Source organism: Fundulus heteroclitus, unplaced genomic scaffold, assembly GCF_011125445.2.
Source record: "Fundulus heteroclitus isolate FHET01 unplaced genomic scaffold, MU-UCD_Fhet_4.1 scaffold_45, whole genome shotgun sequence".
NCBI lineage: Eukaryota > Metazoa > Chordata > Actinopteri > Cyprinodontiformes > Fundulidae > Fundulus > Fundulus heteroclitus.
In genome coordinates this window covers 266692-293115 of record NW_023396868.1, presented here as the reverse complement: position 1 = coordinate 293115, position 26424 = coordinate 266692, and the positions used below count along the sequence as shown (strand labels likewise).

The 26424-nt window shown below is 40.1% G+C and overlaps 1 protein-coding gene across 1 annotated transcript in view; it reads left to right on the top strand.

Moving 5' to 3' along the window:
- LOC105921789 (receptor-type tyrosine-protein phosphatase S) overlaps positions 1-26424 on the top strand; it is a 368492-nt gene that overhangs the window by 198768 nt on the left and 143300 nt on the right. Inside the window, 4 exon segments of the mRNA XM_036131703.1 lie at positions 838-1107; positions 2410-2991; positions 9363-9499; positions 11166-11310. Coding sequence (XP_035987596.1) covers positions 838-1107; positions 2410-2991; positions 9363-9499; positions 11166-11310 — 1134 coding nt within the window.

Genomic DNA, 26424 nt, shown 5'->3' with positions numbered 1-26424 from the left:
TGTGGAGCTGTATTTATATTCAAGCGGAAATTGCTCCTAAACCCCTCTGTGTTTAAACAGTTAAGAGCCTGGCTATACATACTGTAGGTTACATACAATACCGGTTCTCACACATTCCCATTGAATTAGAAGGGTAAATGGTAAATGGACTGGATTTAGGTGACTTTTTGCAAATCATACTGACCAGTCAAAGTGTATGACACTAGACCAATATTCGACCAATCGTACATGCTAATGCACACACATTCATACGCAGATCGGTAGGCAATTTGAGTTTAAGTGACTTGTCAAGAGGTACTTCAACATGTGAAGGAGAAACCTGGAATCCAATCCAGACCACATGCTTCCAATTGCAAGACGACAACTCTACCCTTTGAACCACAATCACCCACAGAAGTTTTATCCAAACTTTTCACTAATATTGTAGAGCAACATCAAATGTTCCATAGATTACATAGAGAGACAGAAAACAACCAGTCAGACTTAGAATCATGTCAAACAACAGAGAAAAGAAAATGGGGAAGCCATGGCAGCCATGCAGAAATACATAGTTGGCCATCAGGTGTGAATCCCAACTTTGCTTGTGAGGTGACCATACTGTGTTGCACTGGTCACTGGTAGAAACACCAAGGTATGTTATGTTACCTGCAAAATTTTTTCATTGTATGCCTACTGCCACTGGCTGTCTGCAGAGAACAGAAAAATGCAAATTGTTTATTCAGGTTTGTGACCACAGCCAGTTCACACAATTGTACACACCACAAGCCCAGCCTGTCAAACTCCTAGCCATGTAGTGTCTCATGTCTTCTCACACTCACTATGTGATTAACCCCACAGTTCGGCGCGTGCCTCCCCGTTTCTCCATCCCACCCAGTAATTGTGAGGTGATGCCCGGTGGCAGTGTCAACCTGACCTGTGTGGCAGTGGGTTCTCCAATGCCTTTTGTCAAGTGGATGAGTGGGGAAGTGGAGCTGACACAGGAGGATAAGCTTCCCCTTGGCCGTAATATTCTGCAGCTTACCAACATTCAACAATCTGCTAACTATACTTGTGTTGCCATCTCAACTCTGGGAATGATTGAGACCTTAGCTCAAGTCTTTGTCAAAGGTATGAAAATGTATACAGTTATGTGAATTCCTAAATCAGAAATATCCCTTAACTTTTCTCTCACATAGAAAGTACTCTTGGATCAGTGCTTCTGTGTTCTTTTTGTCACTGCTCTGTCTTCTCAAACTCATAGTTGGTCATTGCAGATGGCCATTCACACTGAGCCTGGATCTGCTGGAGGTTTCTTCCCATTAAATGGGGAGTTTTTCTCTCCACTGTTGCTATATACATGCTCAGTATGGGGGATTTCTGCAAAGTCAAAGATACAATGGCAGTAATTGTGCACTGTGGGTCATGCAGGAGGAGTGAATGCTGCAGGTCAATGACTTAATGCAATCTGCTGGGTTTCCTTAGATAGATTTTTGTTTAATCAATCTGTCTGGATGATTTGATAGATTCCTAAAGTGCCTTGAAACATTTTGTTAATTGGCGCTATATAAATAAATTGAACTGAAAATGGTGAAAAACAGGGGAGGAGAAGAAAAATAAACAAAAATTAGCACTTTGTTGATGTGTTTGATAGTTGGAAATATTTATCTTGTGGCTTTACTCAGTTAAAGAAAGCACTTTTAGAACATTGACCGTACAGTTGGGTAGTCAATTGCTGTGTTGCCTCACAAGAAGTAAGTGCCGGGTACTTATCCTGTACTTATTCAATGTGACGTTTTCCTGTTCTCTCTGTGCATGCATGACTTTTTTCTAGGATTATCAGCTTCCTCTTATTATTAAACAATCTACTAAAAAAAACATCAAGGTATAATTAATAGCTCAAGAAATTTGTACAGCAGTGTTGAAGAGATGTTATCTTTAAGTTATTAAGATAAGTTATTTTGGATGGGTAGTAGATTTTCATAGACTGTTGGTGCCCATGTCTTCTAATCCAAATGTTAAAAAAATAAATAAAAAAATGCTGAAGATCCTGAATATTAAGAGACAGAATCTGTATGTATATATAGATATATTGTATTCTTGTTCTGTTAACTTCTTTGAGTGGCCGGACAGATTATTGTTTAAGTTATAAAGGTAACTTTTAAAACAAAATGTTTTGAATTGTGTTTGTCTTTCTTAAACTTTTCAACATTTACGGCCTTGTGGGTGCCTTACATATTATACATACTATTCACATTCTCTACAGGTCTAGCTCAGCAGACTAGTTGGATAAGAAGTTGTATTATTAGCATATTGTTTAGTAATATAAACTAAAATATTTCTCAGACCACAACAAAGATAAGCAGTGGTGTGAATGTAAGATAACAAAAATGTTTTTATCTGACTAAACCTTCTGTTTTCATTTTATTACAGCTCTTCCGAAAAAGCCCACCTTTTTGCAGGTGGTAGAGACTACAGCCACGAGTGTTACTCTAACCTGGGAGTCTGGGAATGCTGAGCCTGTGTCTTACTACTTGGTTCAGTATCGTTCTAAACCCTCGGACAATGGTTTTCAGGAGATAGATGGTGTGGCCTCAACTCGATACAGCATTGGCGGTCTTAGCCCCTTTTCTGAATATGAATTTCGTGTCCTAGCTTCTAATAGTGTTGGTCAGGGGCCTACAAGCAGTATTGTGGAAATCCGTACAGGTGAGCAGGCACCATCATCACCACCTCTTCACGTACAGGCCCGCTTGCTGAGTTCCACTACCATATTTGTGGAATGGGAACCTCCTGAGGAGCCAAATGGTCAGCTACAGGGCTATCGGATCTACTACAGCTCCGAGCCCAATAACCCACTCAGTGCCTGGCAGATACACAATATCAATGACAGCAAGTTCACTTCCATCTCAGGTCTGACACCTAACACCACGTATAGCCTTAGGGTCCTTGGCTTCACATCTGTGGGAGATGGCCCCATGTCTGATGTTTTGCAGATAAAAACCCAGCAAGGAGGTGAGTGTCCCCACCAAAGAATGCATCAGTTAAGCACATGTATAATAATTGAATTGCAATTAGTGAATGCGAGTTTCTTATCCGCTACATAAATATTTAGCTATGCATTCACCCAGAGGTTTTACTCATCCTGTGTTATTTTATCAATCATTGGAAACTTTAAACTCACTAGTATTTTTACCATCTTTGTCAGGGGTAGCATTAATAATTTCTTTTCTGGTTAGACTGCTAGATGAACAGAAATCACTTGCTGTGGCGCCCACTAATTGGAAGAGCTCAAAGAAGACTATCGTTGTTTTCTGCTTTTAGTTTTTATGTCATGTCGGATGTTTTTGTTTTGAACTGTATTAATTTTTTTGATTTGTTAGGGTTATTATTGGTTTCTTATATTAAAAAGACTTACTACAACATATCTGCTCGGTATACACACTTTCTCTCTTTCTCTCTCTCTCTCTCTCTCTCTCTCTATATATATATATATATATATATATATACATATATATATATATATATAATGTGTATGTATATATGTATGTATGTATATATATATATATATATATACATACACATCTCAAAGCAGTCACAAGACGATGTTTAGCACAACAAATCAATCAATCAATCAATCACAGTTTATTTTTAAAACCATTTTCTTCCAAAAAACATTGTAGTAAAACATGAAATGATCAACTGTAGGCTTGTAAATACAGTTTAATACAGCCATTTTCTTCCAAAAAACATTGTAATAAAAGGTGAAATGATCAACTGTAGGCTTGTAAATACAGTTTAATTGGCAGCAAGGGGACATTATTCTAACTGTAACTGTCTATGATGAGAAAACACTGGAATATGCTAAAACAACAAAATTGGAAATAAATTAGACAAAACAAAAAATGCAGTTAACGTTATGTAATAAACAGTACTGGCCAATAAAACACATGTAATTTAAAACGCACTGACAAATAAATTACAAAATAATTTTGTGACCTTACAGGACATTTTGTCTAATTTAAAATGTCTTTTAATTTTAATAGTATGAAGCTGACAAAAAATATTCACAGCCCAGAATCTTCTAGAATTTCATGACCCAAGCATGTGAGAAGGAATCATTAAAGAAACTATTAAACAAATTATTTTGACTAAATATGAATAAATTCACACCAAAACACATTATTGTGTGTCACTATGTTGCGATGTCTTCCAAAGGTTTGCTGAAATAAAAAAAAAACTCAAGTTATGTGGAATAAGATTGAACTTCAAAAAAGACTCAAAAAAGATGAGAGAGACAAAGCCGATTCTATTTGTCACTAGAGGGGACTTTTTATTCACATACACGGTTCACAGTTACAATTTACAAAGTCCCAAACTTTAAATGCTTTGACTCCCTCTTAAAAGACCCTCTCAGAAGGTTGCATATCCCAGTCACGTGTCCCATCAGATGTTTTCTATCTTCCCTAGATGGAATGCTTATGTAACTGCATACACTGTGTATAACAGAAAATAGCTAAACATTTAATCACAACCTTCACAACTGGGTGAAAGCCGCCCTTTTGATTCTAAGAAACAGGAGGATGTGTCTTGCTGGGTTTAAACTGTCCATGCCGTCTCTAAACTTGTCTGACTGAATAAGCCATTTCCTCGGTCCTGTATGTTGATTGAGATGGGGCGCGTCAGCGCCTAGAACTAGCGCGCCCTCCAAATAGACCTCATCTCCCAAACAGACCAGCTCAACCTCGCATTCAACTCGATGTCCTGAGTAAGGTTGTCGGATTTCTTTTAGCTGGTCTTAGCTGTGCCGCGTATTACTGGTCCGCTTTGTAAACACTTATAAGTTAAGATCTTACCGCTTAGAGGGGAGAAGTGAAGAAAAGAAAACGCGTCATTATTGCCAGAGCAGCGTGGAGACTGGGATGTATGGAGAGTTGGATGTGCCAGAAACTGTGCAGCGTGAAACAGACTTTCAGAATTTGAGATTTTCAGACTTTGAGCCTACTTTTGAGGTGACTAAAGTGAGGTGACTGTCAAACAAAATTCCATCATCATAATGTTTGGTTATGAGTAACCCTACAAAAAACATCTCTTGACCATCAAGATTGGTTGTGCATAAATGAATCCATCCATGAATCAATCCATCCATGAATCAATCCATCCATCCATCCATCGATTGTCTTCCGCTTATCTGGGGTCGGGTCACGGGGGTAGCAGCTTCAGTAGGGAGGCCTAGACTTCCCTCTCCTCCGGGGGAATCCCAAGGCGTTCCCAGGCCAGCCGAGAAACATAGTTCCTCCAGCGTGTCCTGGGTCTTCCTCTGGGTCTGCTCCCGGTGGGACGTGCCCGGAACACCTCACCAGATAGGCGTCAAGGAGGCATCCTTACCAGCTGCCCGAGCCACCTCAACTGGCTCCTCTCGACGTGGAGGGGCAGCGGCTCTACTCTTAGTCCTCCCCGGATGACTGAGCTCCTCACCCTATATCTAAGGAAGAGCCCAGACACACTACGGAGAAAATCATTTCGGCCGCTCGTTCTTTCGGTCACGACCCAAAGCTCATGACCATAGATGAGGGTAGGAACGTAGATCGACCGTTAAATCGAGGGCTTCGCCTTTTGGCTCAGCTCTCTCTTCACCACAACGGATCGGTACAGCGCCCGCTTCACAGCAGACGCTTCACACCTGTCGATCTCCCGCTCCATCTTCCCCTCGTTCGTGAACAAGATCCCAAGATACTTAAACTCCTGCACTAGGGGTAGCACATCCTCCCAAACCTGAAGAAGGCACTCTACTCTTTTCTAGTTCAAGACCATGGTCTCGGATTTGGAGGCACTGATTCTCATCCCGGCCGCTTCGCACTCAGCTGCGAACCGCTCCAGTGAGAGCTATAGAGCACGCCCTGATGAAGCCAATAGGACCACGTCATCCACGAATAGCAGAGACGCAATCCTAAGGCCACCAAAATGGATCCCCTTAACACCTTGGCTGCGCCTAGAAATTCCGTCCATAAGAGTTATGAACAGAATCGGTGACAAAGGGCAACCTTGGCGGAATCCAACTCTCACCGGAAATGAGTCCGACTTACTGTCGGGAATGCGGACCAGACTCTGACACCGGTCATACAGAGACCTGACAGTCATTATTGAAGGGCCCGGTACTCCATACTCCTGGAGTACCCCCCACAGGATCCCTCGAGGGACATGGTCGAATGCCTTCTCCAGGTCCACAAAACACATGTAGACTGGTTGGGCAAACTCCCATGCCCCCTCCAGGATCCTGCTGAGGGTGTAGAGCTGATCCAGTGTTCCACGGCCAGGACGAAAACCACACTGCTTTTCCTGAATCCGAGATTCGACTATCCCACGGACCCTCCTTTCCAGAACCCCTGAATAGACCTTACCAGGGAGGCTTAAGAGTGTGATTCCTCTGTAGTTGGAACACACCCTCCGGTATCATTTAAAACAATGATAATAATTTAAGTGGGGTTGAAAGGGTGGGACATCCGAGGTGGGACTTCCGGTAGTGGAAGGCGTAACTTCCGGCTGTCACGTGGTTTCCTGTTTGATGGAAGGGTACTCTATTGGTTTATCACCTGGATGGAGTTTGGACTGGGGATAGGTGTTGAGTCCCAGGGGTCGGCTGGGGCTGGTGTTTCTGCTCACCCCCGGAATATGGGGGCAGGGCTTATGTATGGAGGGCAGGGTGTAGGGGAGGCAGCAGTTTAGGGTTCGTGAGGTGGGCTCAGGAATTTTGGCCCTTTTCGGTTCATGTTGGCCTCATCTCCGAGTGGGTTGGCCCGTGGGTCATCTGGGCTAGGATTGGGGTGCGACTAGTACCACTATCCTTCCTTCTGTCAGCTCTGAATGAGCAGATGGAAGCAGTCCATGGTATGCTGGAGTCTGGAATGTGCTGTTTTAGCGAAGTCTCTGTTAGGGCTGCTAATTCATCCACTTGTTTGTGAGGGAGCTTACATTTCCCATGATGAACTTTGGTCTGTACCTCCTCTTCCTACTATCCTGTTTCCTGCAACTCTTTCTCCTTATCTCACGGGGGATTGTTGGCCAGTCTACCAAGGCAGTAGCAGGTTTATTTAGTGAGGGCTAGCAGCTGATCCCTAGTGTAAACAAGGGTTGCATTTTTGCCTCCCCAGTCTCCGAAAACAAATGCCGTATGGCACAAAAAGAGTAGTAACATTCACTAGAACACGGTTAGTTCCATGTTGTGAAAAAGATAGGGACGCAGATACACACTACTAAAAAAAAGATGAAAACTCAAGACACAGATCCAATACATGCTCCCGTGTTGCTGTAAGGAAGAAAAAAAAAACACAACAAAAAATAAAAGCAAACAAACAGTTGAATCATATAGAATTCCACTTCTAGCATGCTGAGTATACATCAGTTAATCCCTGTTTTAGAATTTGAATAATTACCATGTAGCACACCCTGTCATTAATTTATCTGATTTATTTGCTTTTACAAATTCTTAAGTAATTTTTACTCCACCCAACATGAAACCTATAAAGACATCAGGCTTAAATATGTACTGATATGAAACAAGAATATGCTACACAGAATGGAAAATTAATTACTACGCAGTAAAAAAGATGTTCTAGCTTTAACTTACTTGGATGGAAAAAAGGTAACTAAGTCACGAGTGATCATTTTAGATCAGACTATGGTGTCAGAATAAAATCATCATTACAACTTCTGCACCAAACTGACTGACTAGCAGAGAAAATTTCCAAAGCATAAAATACGCTAATCGTTTATTTATCAAATAGAATCAGAAGACTATATATATTTCAATTCTCAACATCCTGTTTTAGGATTTCAATCAAAGATGTATTTCTTCAGTATTCATGCACATTGGGTCAAACAGATTTTACCATTTCAGCTTCTCTCCAAGCTGAATGCAGATACTTTAATTTAGGTTTTTATAATTTATAGAATTGATTAGTTTAATGCTGTGCTTTTGGGTCTTCCTAAAAGAATCACAGCTCCATTACAGTTACCTCAAAATTCAACTGGAAGAACGCAGAGGAGGAGCAGAAAGTAATCTCACATGACACAAATATAAAATTCATAAGTAACCTTAGTTTTTACTTACCTACATTTTGCTGTTGTACCAGCTCTAATTTTATTCAACAAGTCCACCTTTGCTGCTGTGACTTTTTACCCTGCTATGCTCCATATCAGTGAAACAGAGAAATGTCTCAATCATCAAAAATGCAATGCAATTCTGATGATTGAAACCATTATAGAGAGATGTGGCCCTCGCCAATATGACATTTTATATATTACCCCCATTCAATGGTTATTTACATACGCTTAAAAAAAAGAACCACTGCCTTTGATTTACAAGATAACATGTCATTTGCATGCTTAACACATTGCAAATAAATACAAAAATTAGAAAAACTACATAAATACCCTATCACAAAATAAAAATCCTGTACATAACTGAAGAATATTCATAATAAATTGCAAATGCAACAATCAATAATCAGACATCAAATTTAAATACCAGAATATAAGCTACATTTCCACAGTTCAATAACTATATGCTAACCTGGCAAACCAGATTGATGTGTAGCCTTCTGTTCTGCACATTATCAATCTGTGACTGCTTCAATTGAATGTGTTTGGCGAAAGAAGGGACAATCAGCAGAACGTTCAGAGCTGACTGGGCAAAGCCTAGTGAACGCCTACCAAAGCTATGAATCACGGTATCAAATTAAAATGTAAGCGGACGGTGTCACAAGGAAGCACAAAAAGTTATGCTAGTCACGTTACTTCTTGCTGTTTTTCTTTCAAAGAAGAAATCGTGGATTCTGACAAAACAGATGGCAAGGAAGGTTTTAATGTGTTTAAGCTTAGAAAAATGTCCTTCTGTTGCTCTCTTTGCAGCCACCGCTGGAAAGAGAGTTGTAAATATTCTTAGAGTAACCAACATCTTGGGGCACATTTCTGTCCATTTTCTCTCATGCAGAAAAGTTAACAGATCAATTTTAGTTATATTGTTTAATGTTATAGCTATTATATAAAAATTATGATTCATAAAAAGTGCTTGGAGTCGCTGTAGATGTCACATTAGTGAGAGAAGAAATAATAGAAGTAATGATGTCTGTTTTTCTTTTACCTTAAAAGAGCTCTCTGACTATATCTTGAGTCTGAGTATATCTAGCTTAAATCTTTTAATTACATAGTTTTGCAATAAGTTGGGTAATTAGCTGGTTAGTTCATATTTTAATTTATCTTGTATTTATTAAATTGTAATTATTTGTTAAAATGGCTATTTTTCTCTTTAGCTGATATAGAGGGATGTTATCAATCCTCCATGACACCTGTGTATTATTTGGTTTTGGTTCTGTTTCTATATTCAGTTCCATCCAAGCCTTCTGGTTTTGAGGCGGAAGCAGAGCTGGACACCCGGATAATGCTGTCATGGCTTTGGCCCATCCAAGACCACATCATTAGTTATGAACTACATTACTGGGAGGCCAACAGTCCCAAAGACAAGGTATACTGCCCACAGAAACAGCATTTCCAGTTTTTGTTTACATAAATTTTATTTACAAGGGTTTGCATTCATGAAAAGCATAATTGCTTGTGCTCAAAATGAATATGATATCCATGGCCAATAGTAAGTGTATTTACTGTTAATGCAAGAACTATGCACCCTAGTATCCATGCTTCTTCATTTGATATTAAATCACATAACTGAGATGTGCTATTCTCAATGACCTAATGTTAAGCTTAAAATTATTCATACAGCAGGCAAATTCAGGTTTAAATAAATCTTTACAAAATCAACATGTATTTTTGACCGGTAGTAACAAACGTGTGAGTGGCCCGGCCAGAATTCTGCCTTGAATTTGACAGAATCTGTCTCTAAACGTTAGGGAGGAGTAACGGCCTTCCAGTCTTAACAACCTGTTGCCCATTTCTAAAGGCAAATCCTCAAAAATAAAATGTAATTTATTTTCAAACTGATTCCCCTATTAAATTGCTGTATTAACTTTTGAGATATGTGTGCCCCTTTTCGGAAACAAAACTTTTATTTCTTCCAGAGGTATGAATAACATAGGGCTTTACTGTAGATGTACTTTTGATTTTTCTTTTATCTCTGTTTATGACATATCAGGTTGTGTCTTGTGTGAATTTGTACAATTGAGGTCAGATTATGGATGATTGCAATTGTCAGGTTTGTTAATCGATGAACTCAGAACACACACACACGACAAAAGTTTGAGAGGTTTATTGAAAGGTCAATGATTGATGGATGAAGTAACCAGAGGTGCAGGAATACAGGGGCTCAGGGGTGCAGGTGAAGGCAGGAGCTGACGGCTTGGAGAGAGAGTTCAGCTAAGCTGGAAGGCTTGGCACTGAACCGAGTCTTCTCAGAGTGGCTAGTCAGGTTAGCAGAACTTGAGAGACACCAGGGCACAGAGCTGAGTTTCTCCAGGGCGGCTAGTCAGGTTAGCAGAACTTGAGAGACACCAGGGCACAGAGCTGAGTTTCTCCAGGGCGGCTAGTCAGGTTAGCAGAACTTGAGAGACACCAGGGCACAGAGCTGAGCTTCTCCAGGGCGGCTAGTCAGGTTAGCAGAACTCTGGAGACACCAGGACACAGAGCAGAGCTTCTCCAGGGCGGCTAGTCAGGTTAGCAGAACTCTGGAGACACCAGGACACAGAGCAGAACCTCTCCAGGAGCAAACAGTGAACGAATAGTCTTTAGAGTGACTGGCAGGACTAACCTTAACAACAGGAGTGAAACAAAGCTTCCAAGGCAAAACGGGAACTGGCATGGAGAGGTGTGGAATGATGATGGACCAGCACTAAAGTGAGGCAGAGGGAGGTTTAAATAGAAAGACTAACAGGTGAAATGCATCTGACTGAATAATTACTAACAGGTGTGACTGACTGCAAGGAGAGTGGAGTGAAGGCTGAGTGGAAGGGAAGGAGGAAACTAAAATTTAACAAATTAAAACCCAAACAAGGTGGAAAAACTGAGAATAGTAAACCAAAGCCGAATAAAAACTAAACCATGACAGCAATCATTTTACAACTAAGTGAAATCCAAATCATTTACGTGTCTGAACACCAGAATTTACAGTATTCTTTGTCTTTCTTTGTCTTTTAAAAGTTGCATTTATTGAATCATGGCTCTATTTTATCTCTTCACAGCATCGTGTCACTTTCAGTGCAGCAGGCTCTTTTGCAGTTGACGGCCTGAAGCCAGATACGCTCTACTTTTTCTCCCTTGCAGCAGGATCTCAAAGAGGTTTGGGAGTATTCACTCAGCCTATCCAGGCAAGGACAACCAAATCTAGTAAGCATTGCAAGTTCTGCTGGTGAAGATTCTCAGTCATCCAGGTCATGATCAATCCTAAAAAAAAGATTTAACCCCCCCCCCCAAAACAACTGGACTTCTATTGTGAAGTTGAATACGTTTCGTTTCCCATCCAGGAAGCTTTCTCCATTCAAAATGTCAGGAGTAGTGTGGAGTTCCAAGCTTTATAAACCTGCCAGTGAGTCCTCGTTAGAACTTAGATTTGCATGTAGATTAACGCCCCACATAACGGCGAGTCGTTTGGCTTATCGTCGTTTTGCTCAGAGGAGAAATACTGTGATCACATGCATGGTGTGTATTGAGTTGAAACTTGGCAGGAATCAAACCTATTGCTGTGGTGTAAGGTTTTGAAAGTTGAAACCTTGGTCCTCCTCTTCTGTTGTTTTTTCTCGCTTTACATAAATTGCCTCTTCACCCCTCTCTCAAACCATCTGTCTTCTGTGTCTAAAATGTGAACATTTTGGTCCTCAAAAGAGGAAAGGAGAGATGAGCAGCTGAGAGAGCTGTGCACAAGTAAAAATGGCGGCATACTCATAATAACAATCCGATCCACCTGGGTAAGAACAAGCCAATAATTTAAAGTAAAACATTGTAACGTTTAAATATTACCAACCGTTTCATATTTCCTAACAAAACAAACTAGACGAACAATACATTAACCAGCCTTGAGAGCTACCTGGACAAGTGCTTTGACAGCATTGTAATGGGAAAGCCATTATTGTGCAATTATACACTGTTTAAAGTTAATTAATGTTTATTAAATAACCCTCTGTTAAGTATTGTCTGGTGATGATCAGCTCTTAAGCTGATATCAAGACAATGGTTAAAAGGGATGAATTCGAGCACTAGCGATCACACATAGAACAAAGGAGTGACAACTTCTTTTCAAATTCAAAAATTTAATAACAGAAATAAAATGAACATCCAGAGAACATCACTATGTAATGCTGTTTACCTGAATTAACACAATATTTCGATTAATAAATCCTCTCTACTAGGCTAGTGAAACTTAACTAAACTACTAAGCAAAAGGAAGATAAAAGAAGCTAAGCTAAGGAACTATTTACATGCAAAACAAACAAAAGACAAAACAAAAGTGGTTGATCATAATCAGATTAATTCAGTGAATCCTTGTTCACTTAAGATCTGATTCCAAAAAGCATGGAATGGAGTTAAAAAAAAACATTTGGCATGTGTTTCAACCTATTCACAATGCAAAGCCCAGGTTAAACAAAACATTATTTGTTGAAAGAATATTCTGAGGACCGGTTTGTCCTGTAAAATCATTTAATTCAGAATTGCTTGCCTTTGTTTAATGCGATTCTACCTCCGGAAGCTAGGGGTCGCTGTAGCAAGTCGGTGGCTAAGAGGTTACAACATAAAGTTATCAAAATTGCCTTTACCAACATTAATATTCGATAGTAATGCGGGGATAAGGCTCATAGCACCATCGAAGGATGGTGAAGCAGAACAGTTACGCTTTATGCTTTACGCTTTATGCTTTAAAACGAACTCCTTTTGAAATGTCTGAAACAGGATGTTTGCAAGGCTAATAGCAGTTAAGGCTAGCGTGAGCTACCTTTTAGCCCTTTTGTTCTAAACACCATGTGTCCAACAGTTTACAAAACATTTCCCAATAGACCTTTTAACTTCTCCCTCAGCTCGCTGCCCAAACCTGTCCTTTGTCTCGTGTCAGTTCTATTCAGTTTGGCCATTCACGGAAGGAGCGTTGAAGGAGGAAGCTGTTGGCTTGTTGTCTCCGGGCTAGCGCTGCAGCCATGTGGTCGGGTTGGAGGCCTGGCCCCTGCCGCATTCTCTGACCCGGTTGCAGTCCGATTTGAGCAGGGGTTTTCCTCAGCATACAGCCTTCAGCTCCATCGGGGTTCGCTTTCCTGTACAGGCTGAGGCAAACATACAACAAGGCTGTTTTTGGCATGCAGGATCCTTCCTACTGCATCTGATTATGAGGTTAAGACAGTAAACTTAACTCTGTATTTGCCCGGACAAGTTCCCCGGGCGATGAGAGGTTCTCTGCTGAAGCAGGCAGTCGAGTCTAGCAGACCCTGGATCAAGTATGGCTGGCCCAGCTACATTCCTTCAGGTGTCCCGGCAGAGGAGGCCATATTGCCTCATGGTCCAGGCCTTCTCCTTTGTCTGCTCTGAGAGAGTTGTTGTTGAGCTCAAGAATATTGCAGAAATGAAGAGAGCTCTTTGTCTGAACCAGGGAGAGGTGGTCTGCAGAAGGACCCCTAGTGAGAGAAGGAGGGGCCGTCCCCGTGCTGTGAGGGTCTCATGTTGCGGCCAGAGTGGAATTCCTTTGTGACCCCCCTCCATACTACATGTTCAGAATTCAATCTGAGATCAATTATTCATCATGGCGTACTTATGGCATAACACCATCATCAAAATGCTCCCGTTCAAGCTCGGCCAGCGCCGCTTCCGTTACAACTCCAGACAGAAACTACAGTGATGTTCCGGAATCCATAGACAAGAAGCTAACTAGTCTGAATGCCCGTCTTGCCTTGGTAGAAATCCTAAACAAGTAATTTCAAGCCCCGAGGGAGTTGCTAGAGTTCAGCCAGGTGCAGCTAACTTCTCTGAGAACTGAGAATCATACACTGAGGGAAGAAGTCAGGAAGCTCACTGATGGGATGATTCAGCTGTCTGGTGATAATAGGAAGATGAAAGAGACCATCATGGATATTCAGGCTTGAAGCATGAGATATAACCTTGTCTTTGCCAGTATTCCGGAGCAACAAGATGAGGAAACTGGAAAAAAAACAATCCCTGAGTTCCTCCGAACGCAGCTAAAACTTCCAGGAAATGAGGTACAAAACATCCCATTCCATTGAGGTAAGAATCCCAAAAAACCCAGTCTCAGCCAATTGCAGCTAAATTAGAGGATCACACCCAAAAATAGCAGGTCAGAAGTAGGGGCAGAGAGCACTATGGAACGAATTTCAGTGTCAATGACCAATTTCCAAAGAAAAAAAAAAATTAATCGAAGGCGAGTATAATTCCCAATCAGAAAGGAATACATTGCAGAGGGCACCAGGGCTTCCGTGTCTGTAGAGGAACTTTATTTTAACGTCAGCATTTCAGAGATTGGGACATTCCAGGCCCGTTTACACTACACCTAAAAACAGAGCCATGCCGAGACCAGTCCGAGCTTGGATCAGTTACCCAAGACAAGCCGACCCGTTTACACACAAAGCTTATCTCGGTTCCTTGGTTGCTCCTCGCCTCCTAGTGGGGATCTGCGGTACTACCGTTCTCTGAGATTGAAGGCGGAACCAGCAAAACAAAACAGCGGCACCCGTAACATTCAGGAAGTTATGATTGATATTGTGATATTTCGGTGTTTGCGGAGAGTCAGGGGAAGAAGGCAACCATTGGTGAATTTACTTGAGAAAGTTGGCTTTCTGGGAAGTGGATGAGACAAACGAACGTCTAATAAGGATTTACAGACGCCGGAAACAATGACAGACGCTAAGGTTCATCACGCTGCTAAGCAGAATCATCACTGGAAACCGTGTGGCACGGTAAGGAAGTTAGTATTATTATGAATGTCTGAAATTTGTCTGAATGGAGTGTGAATCGGGACGTGCAGCCAGACTGCCGGAAAACCCGCGGACAGTCAGCTGACTGTAAGGGCATGACATGGTCTGCTCACGCGCTCTTTATCAGAAAACCGGGCCAGAAAAAAAAACCAGGCCGAGACCTGCTCAGGAACTGGTCTGCAGTTAGCGCGGTCCGGTTATGTTTAGCGCGGTCCGGTTCAGTCTGCTCCCGTTCAGTCTGCTGACCATTTACACACAAGAGTTATCTCGGTTACCGAGCTCGGACTGGTCTCGGCTCGGTTAAAAAAGTGTAGTGTAAACGGGCCTTCCATGACTTTATTAGCAGCACAACAGGTGAATTTAAAGCATGTGACACAGGTTAAAAGAGAATAGAGCTGAACACGAAGATAAATAAAATGTATGCACAGCTCAGCAGGACGTTTGCACAGCATGTGGGTTGAATCACGGCTGGGTTTCTTTTAAGGGTCATAATCCTTTTTCTTTCACCCCTTCTCACTCTCTGCACCTTCTTAATTTTCTCTCTCTTTATCTTATTCCTCTGCTTCTTACCTGTTGATTAGACATCCACAAGCACTTTATATGATGTCACCTGGGTCTATGTATATCGGTTTTTTTTTACGGACATGCACTTTCCAACTTCAACACATGGAATGTACATGGAGCAGGCACCAGAGAGAAAAAGTTGAAGATTTTTAACCAGCCTAAAAGATTAAAGGCAGATGAAGAAACATTATGTCCAGCGGTGATGCTGAAAAACCTGTCCATGCATTTGTTACTTCAAGGCTGGACTATTGTAATTCTTTACTATCAGGAAGTCCACAAAATGCAGTTCGAAGTCTTCAGCTGATCCAAAATGCTGCAGCAAGGGTTCTGATGAAAATCAACAAGAGGGATCATATTTCTCCAATTTTAGCTTCCCTTCATTGGCTTCCTGTTAAATCAAGAATAGAATTTAAAATGCTTCTTCTAACGTATAAAGCCCTTAATAATCAAGCTTCATCATATATCAGAGTTCTGATTACCCCAAATGTTCCTAACAGAGCACTTTGCTCTCAGACTGCAGGTCTGCTGGTGGTTCCTAGAGTCTCTAAAAGTAGAACGGGAGGCAGATCCTTTAGCTATCAGGCTCCTCTCCTGTGGAACCAACTCCCAATTTTGGTCCGTGAGGCAGACACCTTGTCTACTTTTAAGACTAATCTTAAAACTTTCCTTTTTGACAAAGCTTATAATTAGAGTGGCTCATGTTACCCTGAGCTGCATCTATAGTTATGCTGCTATAGGCTTAGGCTACTGGAAGACTATCGTCATTTCAGCCTTTAACTTTTTGCTCTCTCTCTTTTTTCTTCATAGTAGGCACACTGTTATGGGAGTTTTTGGTGGAATTCTACATCAGACATCAGGTCTCCAGGCCTCCTATGTCCGAGTGGTGTGAGGCCATATTGACTTCAGAATAATAATTCTTATAACATTCCTCTCTTTTTTTTTTTTTTGATGATGGCGTCGTCAGCATCAAGACAAAACAAGATGAGTAACCAAGGTCGAATCCGTCTATGCTTCCCCACCCTGAATACCCTCCTACTCTACTCGTTTCTCCACTCACCCCTCCGATGGACAATAATCCACCGCTCCAAACTTACAACACCAGGAGCAAAGGCAGGAGAGGTTCAGTGTGGGCAGGGGAACTCCAGAAAATGCTAACCCCCCCCCCCCAGGGGTAGTAAAAACTGGCAAGGCCCCCCTCCCAAGGAGATCTGCTCTCGGCCAATCTGAGCCTGAAAACCCTGTATTGAATCTAAGTGTTAACATTACCAGCTAATATTAAAGGATCTTTAGAGCCAATCAGATCCTGGTTCTTCCTATATCAAATCAAAAAGGTGCATAAACCATAGATCTCTGTGTGTCTGAAGCAAACAGTTTCCATATTTTCATAAACCCATATTGATCAACATGGTGTAACATTAAAGTGTAGATCTCATAACACAAAAAATCAAACATGTGAGTCAGTGGAACAGACCAGTTAAACAAACAGCAACACAATATGAGAAGAGTCCTAAACGTCAAGAACGCAAAGTTAAGAAAGCCTTCAGGCCTTTCAGGGCACAAAGCAGAAAATAATCTAATCGCGCTTAGGGTCTCTTCAGGCAACTCCTCCCGTTGAAGAATAAGGAATCAGAGTTCTCTGGCTTCTGCATCCCCAGTCCTCTTCTGGTTCCCCCTCGCAGGCTGAACGATTGAGCTGGATGGTAATAAGCGTTCAGTTCTGGATGGGGCACTGAGCATTTTATTTTGCATTTCTCCCTAATAAAACACTTTGTGAAGATGGTCTGCAGACACGAGTGCTTGTTTCCACTGGGAAACAGAAACAAGGTGTAATTAGTGTTCTTATCAAAAAAAAAAAAACATTCATGTGTCATTTATTAAAAAACATCCTCCAAGCACTTTCACATTCAAGATTTTTCTGTCCACAATTATTTAGCTCTCAGAATTCTGCAATCTAATTATTAGTTAAAAAGAGTAATCTTTAAGTTCAAATGTATCTGCAGTAAATTCATAATAATTCTTAACAGAATGCTTTTAATGTGTGTCTTAACTGTTGTTGTCTGACAGTTGAAGTTCTCTGCAACATAATTTCATCAACATATTCGTTTCATGTCATTTCCCGCTTTATTTTGAAAACCCAACTGAGAAAAAGAAAGCCTTTCCATGTGAAAGCCCTTTCCCTCTTTCTCTCTCTTTTTTTAAAGAAAGAAAGGGAGGTGCTGTTCTGCACAGAAAAGACAAAATATTTATACCATGCTGTTACTGTTCAAGGACGCCAAGGTTCTACAAAACAAAGCAGTGAACAGGAGAGCTTTTTGAAAACGTTCTAACATTGTTGAACAACCAAAGCTACTTAAGCAAATTAGAATTAGTTCCCAAATTAATCCTAAAATAAAGTAAACCTTACATTGTGTACATTGTGATTATTTTTAGTTATTTATCTTCTTAAACTGAGGATTGAGGACTTTGTTAAGAAGTTCTTGGATGAACGCGTTTCTGCGTTCCTATTTGTCTAGGCCTCGGTAATCTGATCTATGTTTTCTGAGTGCCTGGTCAGGAAGGGTTAAGGTTCTCTGAAGCTTTCTGTTTTCAGCAACCCTGAAAACCCAGAACCCATTACAGTCAGTGTTAGGTGTCAGGTAACCTGTGGGACCACCTCGTCGTCTCTCTGGTTCCACCAGCTGTACCCAGTCCACAACAGCTCCAGAGCACAGCAGCTCGTTCTGGGTGCCATGCCCCAGGGGTCTCCAAACCCCCCTGTGTGGAACGTCTCTTATTGTAAGGATCTCACCTTACGGCCCATTCAAGATGTTCTTTACACAACAGGAGTTCCAATGTGGTGTTTCTTTGCTGCTTTGATGTTCCTCAGAGAAAACCTTCATTCACTGATACATCTTCAAGCTGTTACCTTTTCATCATCACAGCCCACCAGCCATCCTGACCAGATCCAAAATGTCCCCATAATTTAATCTAATTAAATTAATCTTACTTCTTTTCTGTATGTAAGACGATAACCATTAAATTATCCTGATCTGAAAGCCCTCTAGGTTAACAATTAGCTAAAACCCAGTGTTATGTGTTTTTTCCCTTAGGATGTTTAACTGGTTAAAAAAAACTATTGAGTTATTTGTGTTCTAGTCGAGAGATATTAAATCTCCATAAATATGGTAACCATTGTACACTGATGCTTTAATCCTTAATTTACCCATGTTAGTTAGTAGGATGTGTCATTATGCTAATTCTATTGCAACCTTATCCATTTTAGCCAGTAACCTTTTCTTTGCATTTTATTGATGCCTGCTAGAGTAGCAGAAATCAGCTTACTCTAAGATGTTCATTAAATGAAATGCTATTTAAAGTTCAGATTACTCTACGTATATAGTGAAAACTAATTTATTTATTTATTTATTAAACTGTTGATATAATACCCACTTAATTTATTAACTTGCTCTATGATTCCATCAAGGTGCTTCTTTAAAAGTTTTTCACCTTTACATAATCTTAATGTGTTTCGTAATGTGTGTTTTGTTTTAATTGTGTACAAGAAAATCTGAAGTGAAATGCATGAAGACGTGTCTGCAGAACTCATCTGTGTTTTTATCGAAGGTTGTCCCATTCCTCAGTCATAGTCCTTCATTGTCCATTTTCAGTCCAATGTCTGAGATCAACAGCACAACATTCTCCTTCCCTTCAAGAGTCCATCCTCCAGTCCTCACGCCTGCAAACAGAATGAATTCTGCCAGCATTTTTTGCCAAAGAAAACGCTCCATAGGTTGAAAAGAAATTACAGCAAAACAGTCACAAACATTTTAACTACAGTGTTCCCTCTAACATGACAAACATAAAAGAAATAAAAGGATAGAAAAAAATAAATAAAACTTTGTCTCTGACAAAATAAAACTCAAAACTGGATCAGGCTGAAGTCAATGACATCACTTGTTCTCCTTGTCCAAAGGATCAGCCCCCCTCACTGCGGCACTGTTTTGGTATTCTCTCGCATCTGAGAATGTCTAAAATGAGACTAAATCTCTATGTTAGCACATTCCTATCATATTGACCAGGTTTCTTTGCAAAGAAAAAGAAGCAGAAAGATAGAACTGTTAATAGCAGAGAGCAACAAACATCTTTAAGACCCCACCTTTCCCGCTGGAAGATCTCCTGGCTTGATTAAAACTAAGTATAATTTAGTGTCCAAATCTGATTATAACTCCTTACCGCACTAGCACTGTCTTCTCAGAGTCTTCTGTTGGCAGAAAGGTGGCGTCTCCTTTAATCTGAAAGCAATAACTCAGAGAAAAACAAGAGTGTTAATAGCATGCAGTTAAAACCCTGGTCCCCTTAGTGTCACTTTAACGTGATGTTGTTCTGCTTTTTCTTGCTGATCCTGGGAAGGTATCTATTCTTCACCTTTCCTTTGAAACTCTGTTCAAAACGCCTCCAAAACAAAGAAAACAAAAAAATAACCAAAAAAACTTAACCAAAATTGTCTTCCAAGGAGCACAATTATGTCTTTTCCAATATGTCATACATTATTAACTTATTACAACTTTTGATTTTTTTTCTGGTCCTTTGACCATGTGTATTTGCTGTTAGTAATACTTTTATTTATATATACCTTTTCAATCTTAATTGGTCAAGGGTGAAACTTTAAAGCAATGATTTTCTCTTTTAGTGTTTTGAGCTTCCAGTGTTTCTCCATAAATGATAAGAGTTTTTTCATAATTCAGCACATTGAGAAGGCTATCCAAAACAAACCAAGATTAGAATTAGAATTTAACCCTTCAGAAGCCGGTTTTATTTAATTTTTCCCTCTGACATAGTTTTCGTGCCCCAAGCCAGAACACAAAGACCCAGCCTTGCCATAACATTCAGATGTTTACATCATGGTCACATTGGTTTATCATATCTATTGTCCTTCTCAGGTTAAACTGTCCCTCTGAGGTTCACCTCAGTTCAGCATAACTAATAACATCAGATGATTTTGTAACTGTTGACGCGTGTAACGTGGCCTTCTGATATTTTGACGCTTTTCAAAATTTCTCATTAGTTGCATTCAAATCTCAAGTAAAAAGAAATAAAATAAATGAATATAAAACCCTTAGGAAAGCAATTCATATCTAGTTCCATACAGTTTGTTCAAAGCACAGTTTTTCTCATCTATTTAAATAAAAAATCATGTATTTCTTAACTTCTTTCACATGGACTGGTTTGTGATGAATCATTATTATTACAAGCAATGAGATCTCAGTAATTTTAAATTACTTTAGGGCTAAAAAAACTACTCAACAAGCTATATGTAAAGCTTATTACCAGTTCCAATTTTCTAACAAAGCTGAAATATTTTTGTTCAAGCCATGTTAATCTCTCAGTGTATCAATTTTAATTTGGTCTGGATATTTAATGTGAAAAAACAAACGTTATTATTGAAGTATCTCTTTTCCTTTACCTTTTTGTTAACATAGTCCATGTTTAAAATGTCATTTGAATTACAGAGGACCAGCTGCAAACTGCTCAGCCAGTCACCCGTTCTCCAGGTGAAAATCACCCTGCCCATCCTCCTCCCAGTATGAGAGTCCACATTTCAGCTGAAAACGTATTTTAATTAAATTTGAATTTTAGTTTATTGTTAAAACCTGAGTCACTGTTCTGTATTGCGAATCCTGTTTTATATAAATATAAGTAATTATTACTACCGGCTTTTACTTTTAATACCTTTTAGGTTTACATTTTTAAATTTAAAAATTTCTTGAGGTATTCTTTAAATGAGGTTTAAATTTTAAAAGCTTGCAAGCATTTTTGAGCAATTGCGTTTGGTTTTAAAAGAGTTGGAAAATAATCCCGTCACCGTCTCATGAAAGAAAGGTTCGGATCTTCGCGCCGACGCCCAGAGATGCTCCGAGACCAGGAGCTCCTCCACGTCCTTGAAAATCCGTTCGGGGTACCAGAGGCCGGATAACCTCTCCGGGCTGGCCAAAGCAGCTCCTGTCCACGGACTCCCCCGCTCGTCGGTCGGAGATCTTGTTCGTTTACGCCAAATGTTATGGGAATTTTTGGTGGAATACTAAACAATAGCAACTGAGTTCCCATCTTTACTAAATGAGGAGATGGCGGTGATATAGTTCCAGCACTTTTATTTAGAAACAGAGCAGAGATCACATAGATGGTAAGTAATCGCACCCCACGGTTCCGCTGCAGTCTGCGTCTGCCCCTGTCTCTGCCTGCCTCGCTTTTCGGGCTTCCTCTAATACTGCACCGTGGCCTTGGTTTGAGACATAACAAAGACAGTCTATCATAGACAATAATCATTCTACGCAGCATTCAGCCTTGCACTCAGCAAACAGTGGAACTTATACACAGACATCAGGTCTCTAGGCCTCCTATGTCCGAGTGGTCTGAGGCCATAGTGACTTCAGAATAATAATTCTTATGACACACACCTGGTCTGATGTTCTGTTAACTGTGACATCATCCAAGGAACACAGATCACCCACTATTATCATCTAATGTAGAACAGATTACTGGATCGTTTGCTTCTGTGCTTTTTTTGTCTGTCTTGTTGTGTCTCTGCTCTGTCTTCTGTAACCCCCAGTCGGTCGAGGCAGATGACCGTTCATAATGAGCCAAGTTCTGCTGGAGGTTTTTCCTTCCCGCTAATGGGTGGTTTTTCTTTCCACTGTCGCTTCATGCTTGCTCAGTATGAGGGATTGCTGCAAAGCCATGGACAATGCAGACGACTCTCCCTGTAGCTCTACGCTTCTCCAGGAGTGAATGCTGCTTGTCGGGACTTTGAAGCAATCAAATGGTTCCCTTATATAGGACATTTTTTACCAATCTGTATAATATGATTGATTCTGACTTTGTAAAGTGCATCAAGATGACATGTTTCATGAATTGGCGCTATATAAATAAAATTGAATTGATTTGAATTGAATCTAGGATGAGAGAAGCGACCTGTGTGAAGCTGGGTCATCTGATGAAGTTGTCTCTGTCCAGCCTAACTGAACATCTTGATGTGCGATCTAACAGACTTGTGTTAAGGCTGAAAGAAGAAGCCTGTGCTTCTCTGCCAGACTCTGTCTGAGCATTTGCTGCCAATAGTACTCTGTCTGACCAATGGGATGATGAGTATGGATATGTGTTTCCTTCCCTAATTGTCTCTCTTGCAGTGGATCAATGGCAGGATGAACCAAAAAAGCTGTTGTCCCTCCAAGTTTCACCAATGGGTTGTTTTGAAGGCCTGGGGAGGAAGGCCTTGTACAATATCTGTGTGAAGGTTCCGAATTTAAACTCTGGCAGAGGTGAGGGTGTCGAATTAAGTTTTTTGACACCAGCTCTACCCCAAGAGGCTGTTGGTGGTCACTGCACAAGCCCCCTATTAAGAAATGAGTGGGTGACCTCCAGTGGAGGATTGTGGATGGGGCCAAAGCTACAAGCAAGTATCTGGCACACCTTAATCCTGACATTATTGTTAACTGTCCTTATTGTTTGCAGGAGGAAACTTTCCATCATATTTTTATTGAATGTCCAAGATTGAATCCTTTTTTTGTTTATTTAGATCATCCCATTAGTCTCATCTTTTTCTTTCTCTTCTATTAGTGCTTGTTCTTCTCCGTTCTGTTTTGCAGCATGTCTTTTGGATTATCAAGCTGATTTTACCAAAGCCCAGTTAGGGTATCCACATGTTTGGAGAGTGTGTGACATGTTTCTGTTCCTTGTTCTTCTCTTCTGTCCTAGTGGGGACATGTTCGGCTCAATGGTGTAAGGTTCTGATCACAGAAAGTTTGTGTGTCAGTGGGTGATGACAGTTGAAAAAAAGATATTTGTCTGTGTGAGTAAGTTTCCTGTAGATGTTGAGGCTTCCATCTCTTTCAGTGCTCACCAAGCAGTCCAGAAAAGGTACCTTGTTGTTGTTGGCTTGGAGGTGTTCTTATGAAAGAGTCCAAGGCTCTGTTTTCCATTTCCTACATGTAAAGATCTCCTGGAGGATCTTCTCTAAACACAAGATCCCAGTATATTTTAAACCCAACAGGACCCTCAGAAAAATGCAGGTCCATCCTAAGGACAAAACCCCCAAACCTAAGATAAGCGGAATGGTGTGTGCAGTTCAGTGGGGAATGTTCTGATCTTTATATTGGAGAAGCCAAACAACCTTTCCACAGACACATTGCTCAACACAGGAGAGCTACCTCCTCAGGACAAGACTCAGCTGCCCACCTGCACCTCAAGGGTAAAAGGACACTCCTTTGAGGACCAAAATGTTCATGTTTTGGACAGAGAAGGTTTGAGAGAGGAGTGAAGGACACCATTTATTTAAAGCAAGAAAGACCAACCTTAAACAGAGGAGGGCTCAAGTTTCAACTTTCAAACACTTATGACACAGAAATAGATTTGATTCCTGCCAAGTTTCACCCCAATTCACACCATGTATGTGATCACAACATTTCTCCTGTGAGCCAGGCAAACGACGAGCATAACAACTCTTCATTGTGAGGGGTGATCAGTTCCAGGTTAATCTACTTTTGATTAACCTCCTGCTTAGGCTCTAAGGAGGCCTTGCCAGTAAGTCTATAAAGTAAGTCTATAAAGTTTGCAACTCTGCACTACTCCAGACATTTTTGAATTGAGAAAGAATTTGAGAAGTCAAATGTATTCATCTTCAGGATAGAAGTTCAGTTGTTTTGCTTTTTATGTTTTTTTGGGATTGCAAGTTCTAATATGACCTTCGCATTCAGTTGGCATGAATTATTTCAATAGAATTTTATTTATATTGCGCCAGTTCACAACACATCATCTCAATGCATTTTACAAAGTGAAATTCAATGAAATCATACAGACAGATTGGTCAAAAAGTTTCCCGTCTAAGGAAACCGAGCAGGTTGCATCAAGTCTTGACAAGCAGCATTCACTCCTCCTGAAAGAGCATAGAGCCACAGTGGACAGTTGTCTACATTGTCAATGGCTTTGTAGCAATCCCTCATACTGAGCATGCACAGAGCAAAGGTGGAGAGAAAAACTCCCCTTTAACAGGAAGGAAAAACCACCAGCAGAACAAGGCTCAGTGTAAACAGCCATCTGCCCAGACCGACTGAGACACAAGAAAGTACAGAAGCACTTTAAATCATCCTGTAACTAATAAAGGCTATATAAATAAACTTGCCTTGCCTTCATTGCTCCAGGAATGTTTTCTATGATAGTGGGTAATGGCACACCTAACAGAACGTCAGACTAGGTGTACCAACTATGAAGAGAAAGAAAGACAGCGAGACCATAAAGTTAAAAGTTGAAATAATGACAGATAGCTCAGGATAACCTAAGCCACTCTAACAATAAGCTTTGCCAAAAAAGGAAAGTTTTAAACCTTGTCTTAAAAGTAGACAGGCTGTCTGCCTCAAAAACTAAAACGGGAAGTTCCACAGGAGAGGAGCCTGATAACTAAAGGATCTGCATCCCATTTTACTTTTAGAGATTCTAGGAACCACCAGTAGGCCTACTGTATGAGAGTGAAGTGCTTTGTTTGGAACATATGGAGCAATCATGTCTCAGATTTATGATGGAGCTTTATTATTAAGTGCTTTATATGTGAGAAGGAGAATTTAAAAATTATATTCTTGATTTAACAGGAAGCCAATGAAGGGAAGCTAAAATAGGAAAAATATGATCTCTCTTGTTAACTTTGATCAGAATCCTGATAGTAAAGAATTACAATAGTAATTCTAAACTAGTTTTACAGCATCACCCTGAATATTTCCAATTTCGGCAATATTGTGAAGGTGAAAAATGGAAACCCTGGAAACCTGTTTAATATGGGATTTCAATTACATGTCCTGATTTAAAAAAACAACATTTTTAACTTTATTACCAGAGGCCAATTTAATGCCGTCCAGATTAAGTGGTTGATCAAGAGGTTTTTTTTGGGGGACTCTGGTTCAAAGATGGCAACTTCTATGTTGTCACAATTTAAAAGCAGAAAATCTAAAGTCATCCATGTTTTGATGTCATTAAGACATGCCTGTAGTCAAAGTAATTGATTGGATTTGTCAGTATTTGTGGATAAATATGGCATGTCATCAGGATAACAGTGGAAATTAATCCCATGCTGTCTGGTAACTGTACTAATCGGAAACACACACACACACACACACACACACACACACACACACACACACACACACACACACACACACATCTATCTAAGCCTATCTTAATCTTAATACAAAGTTAATCTGAACCTTTTCAATAAAGTAATTAATACTAATTAACAATTAAAATGAAAATATAATGATAATAATTAAATGATAATGTTTTTTAAAATGACAAAATGTTCAAGAATTTCTGTAAATTTTTATATATAATCAATACATATAAAATTGTAATATAATCTATAATTTTTTCAAAAATACTAAAATAATTTTTCGCTGTAGTAATAACTACTGTTAATTATAAAAAAATCTGGCTCAAAAGAATTGACATTTCATTGAATAAACCTATCACATGCATTCTCATTGTTTGTAAACATAGCAGTTGGCCAATCAGAGACTGAATCGTGTCACGTGATCGAGTTCACAGTGATGTATGCAAACGGCAAAAAAAATATGTGGTAAAAATCATTAAATATCCACCTTACATAGCATAATATTGTGAAAACGCGCAAAGATTATAAAATAAAAATATATTAGCCACATATAGTAGCAACTCTGTGAAGATATAAGAGATTGATTGGTAAGCTGTAGGCAAGACGTTTTGAACCTGATTTATACAGTAAAAGTGAGCAATGAAACCATTTTAGAGATCGGCAAAAAAATTTGTGGAAGCAATGAAACCATGTGCGAATTGTCAAATCATGCTCAAACTTCACATAAATAAACTAAAATATATGGTCTTAAAGGAATACAATTAAAGAAGAAGTTACTAACCTTTGAGTGGCCAAAGTTGAGGTAAAACTTAGAAGATCGATAACAGCACTTGTAGTAAT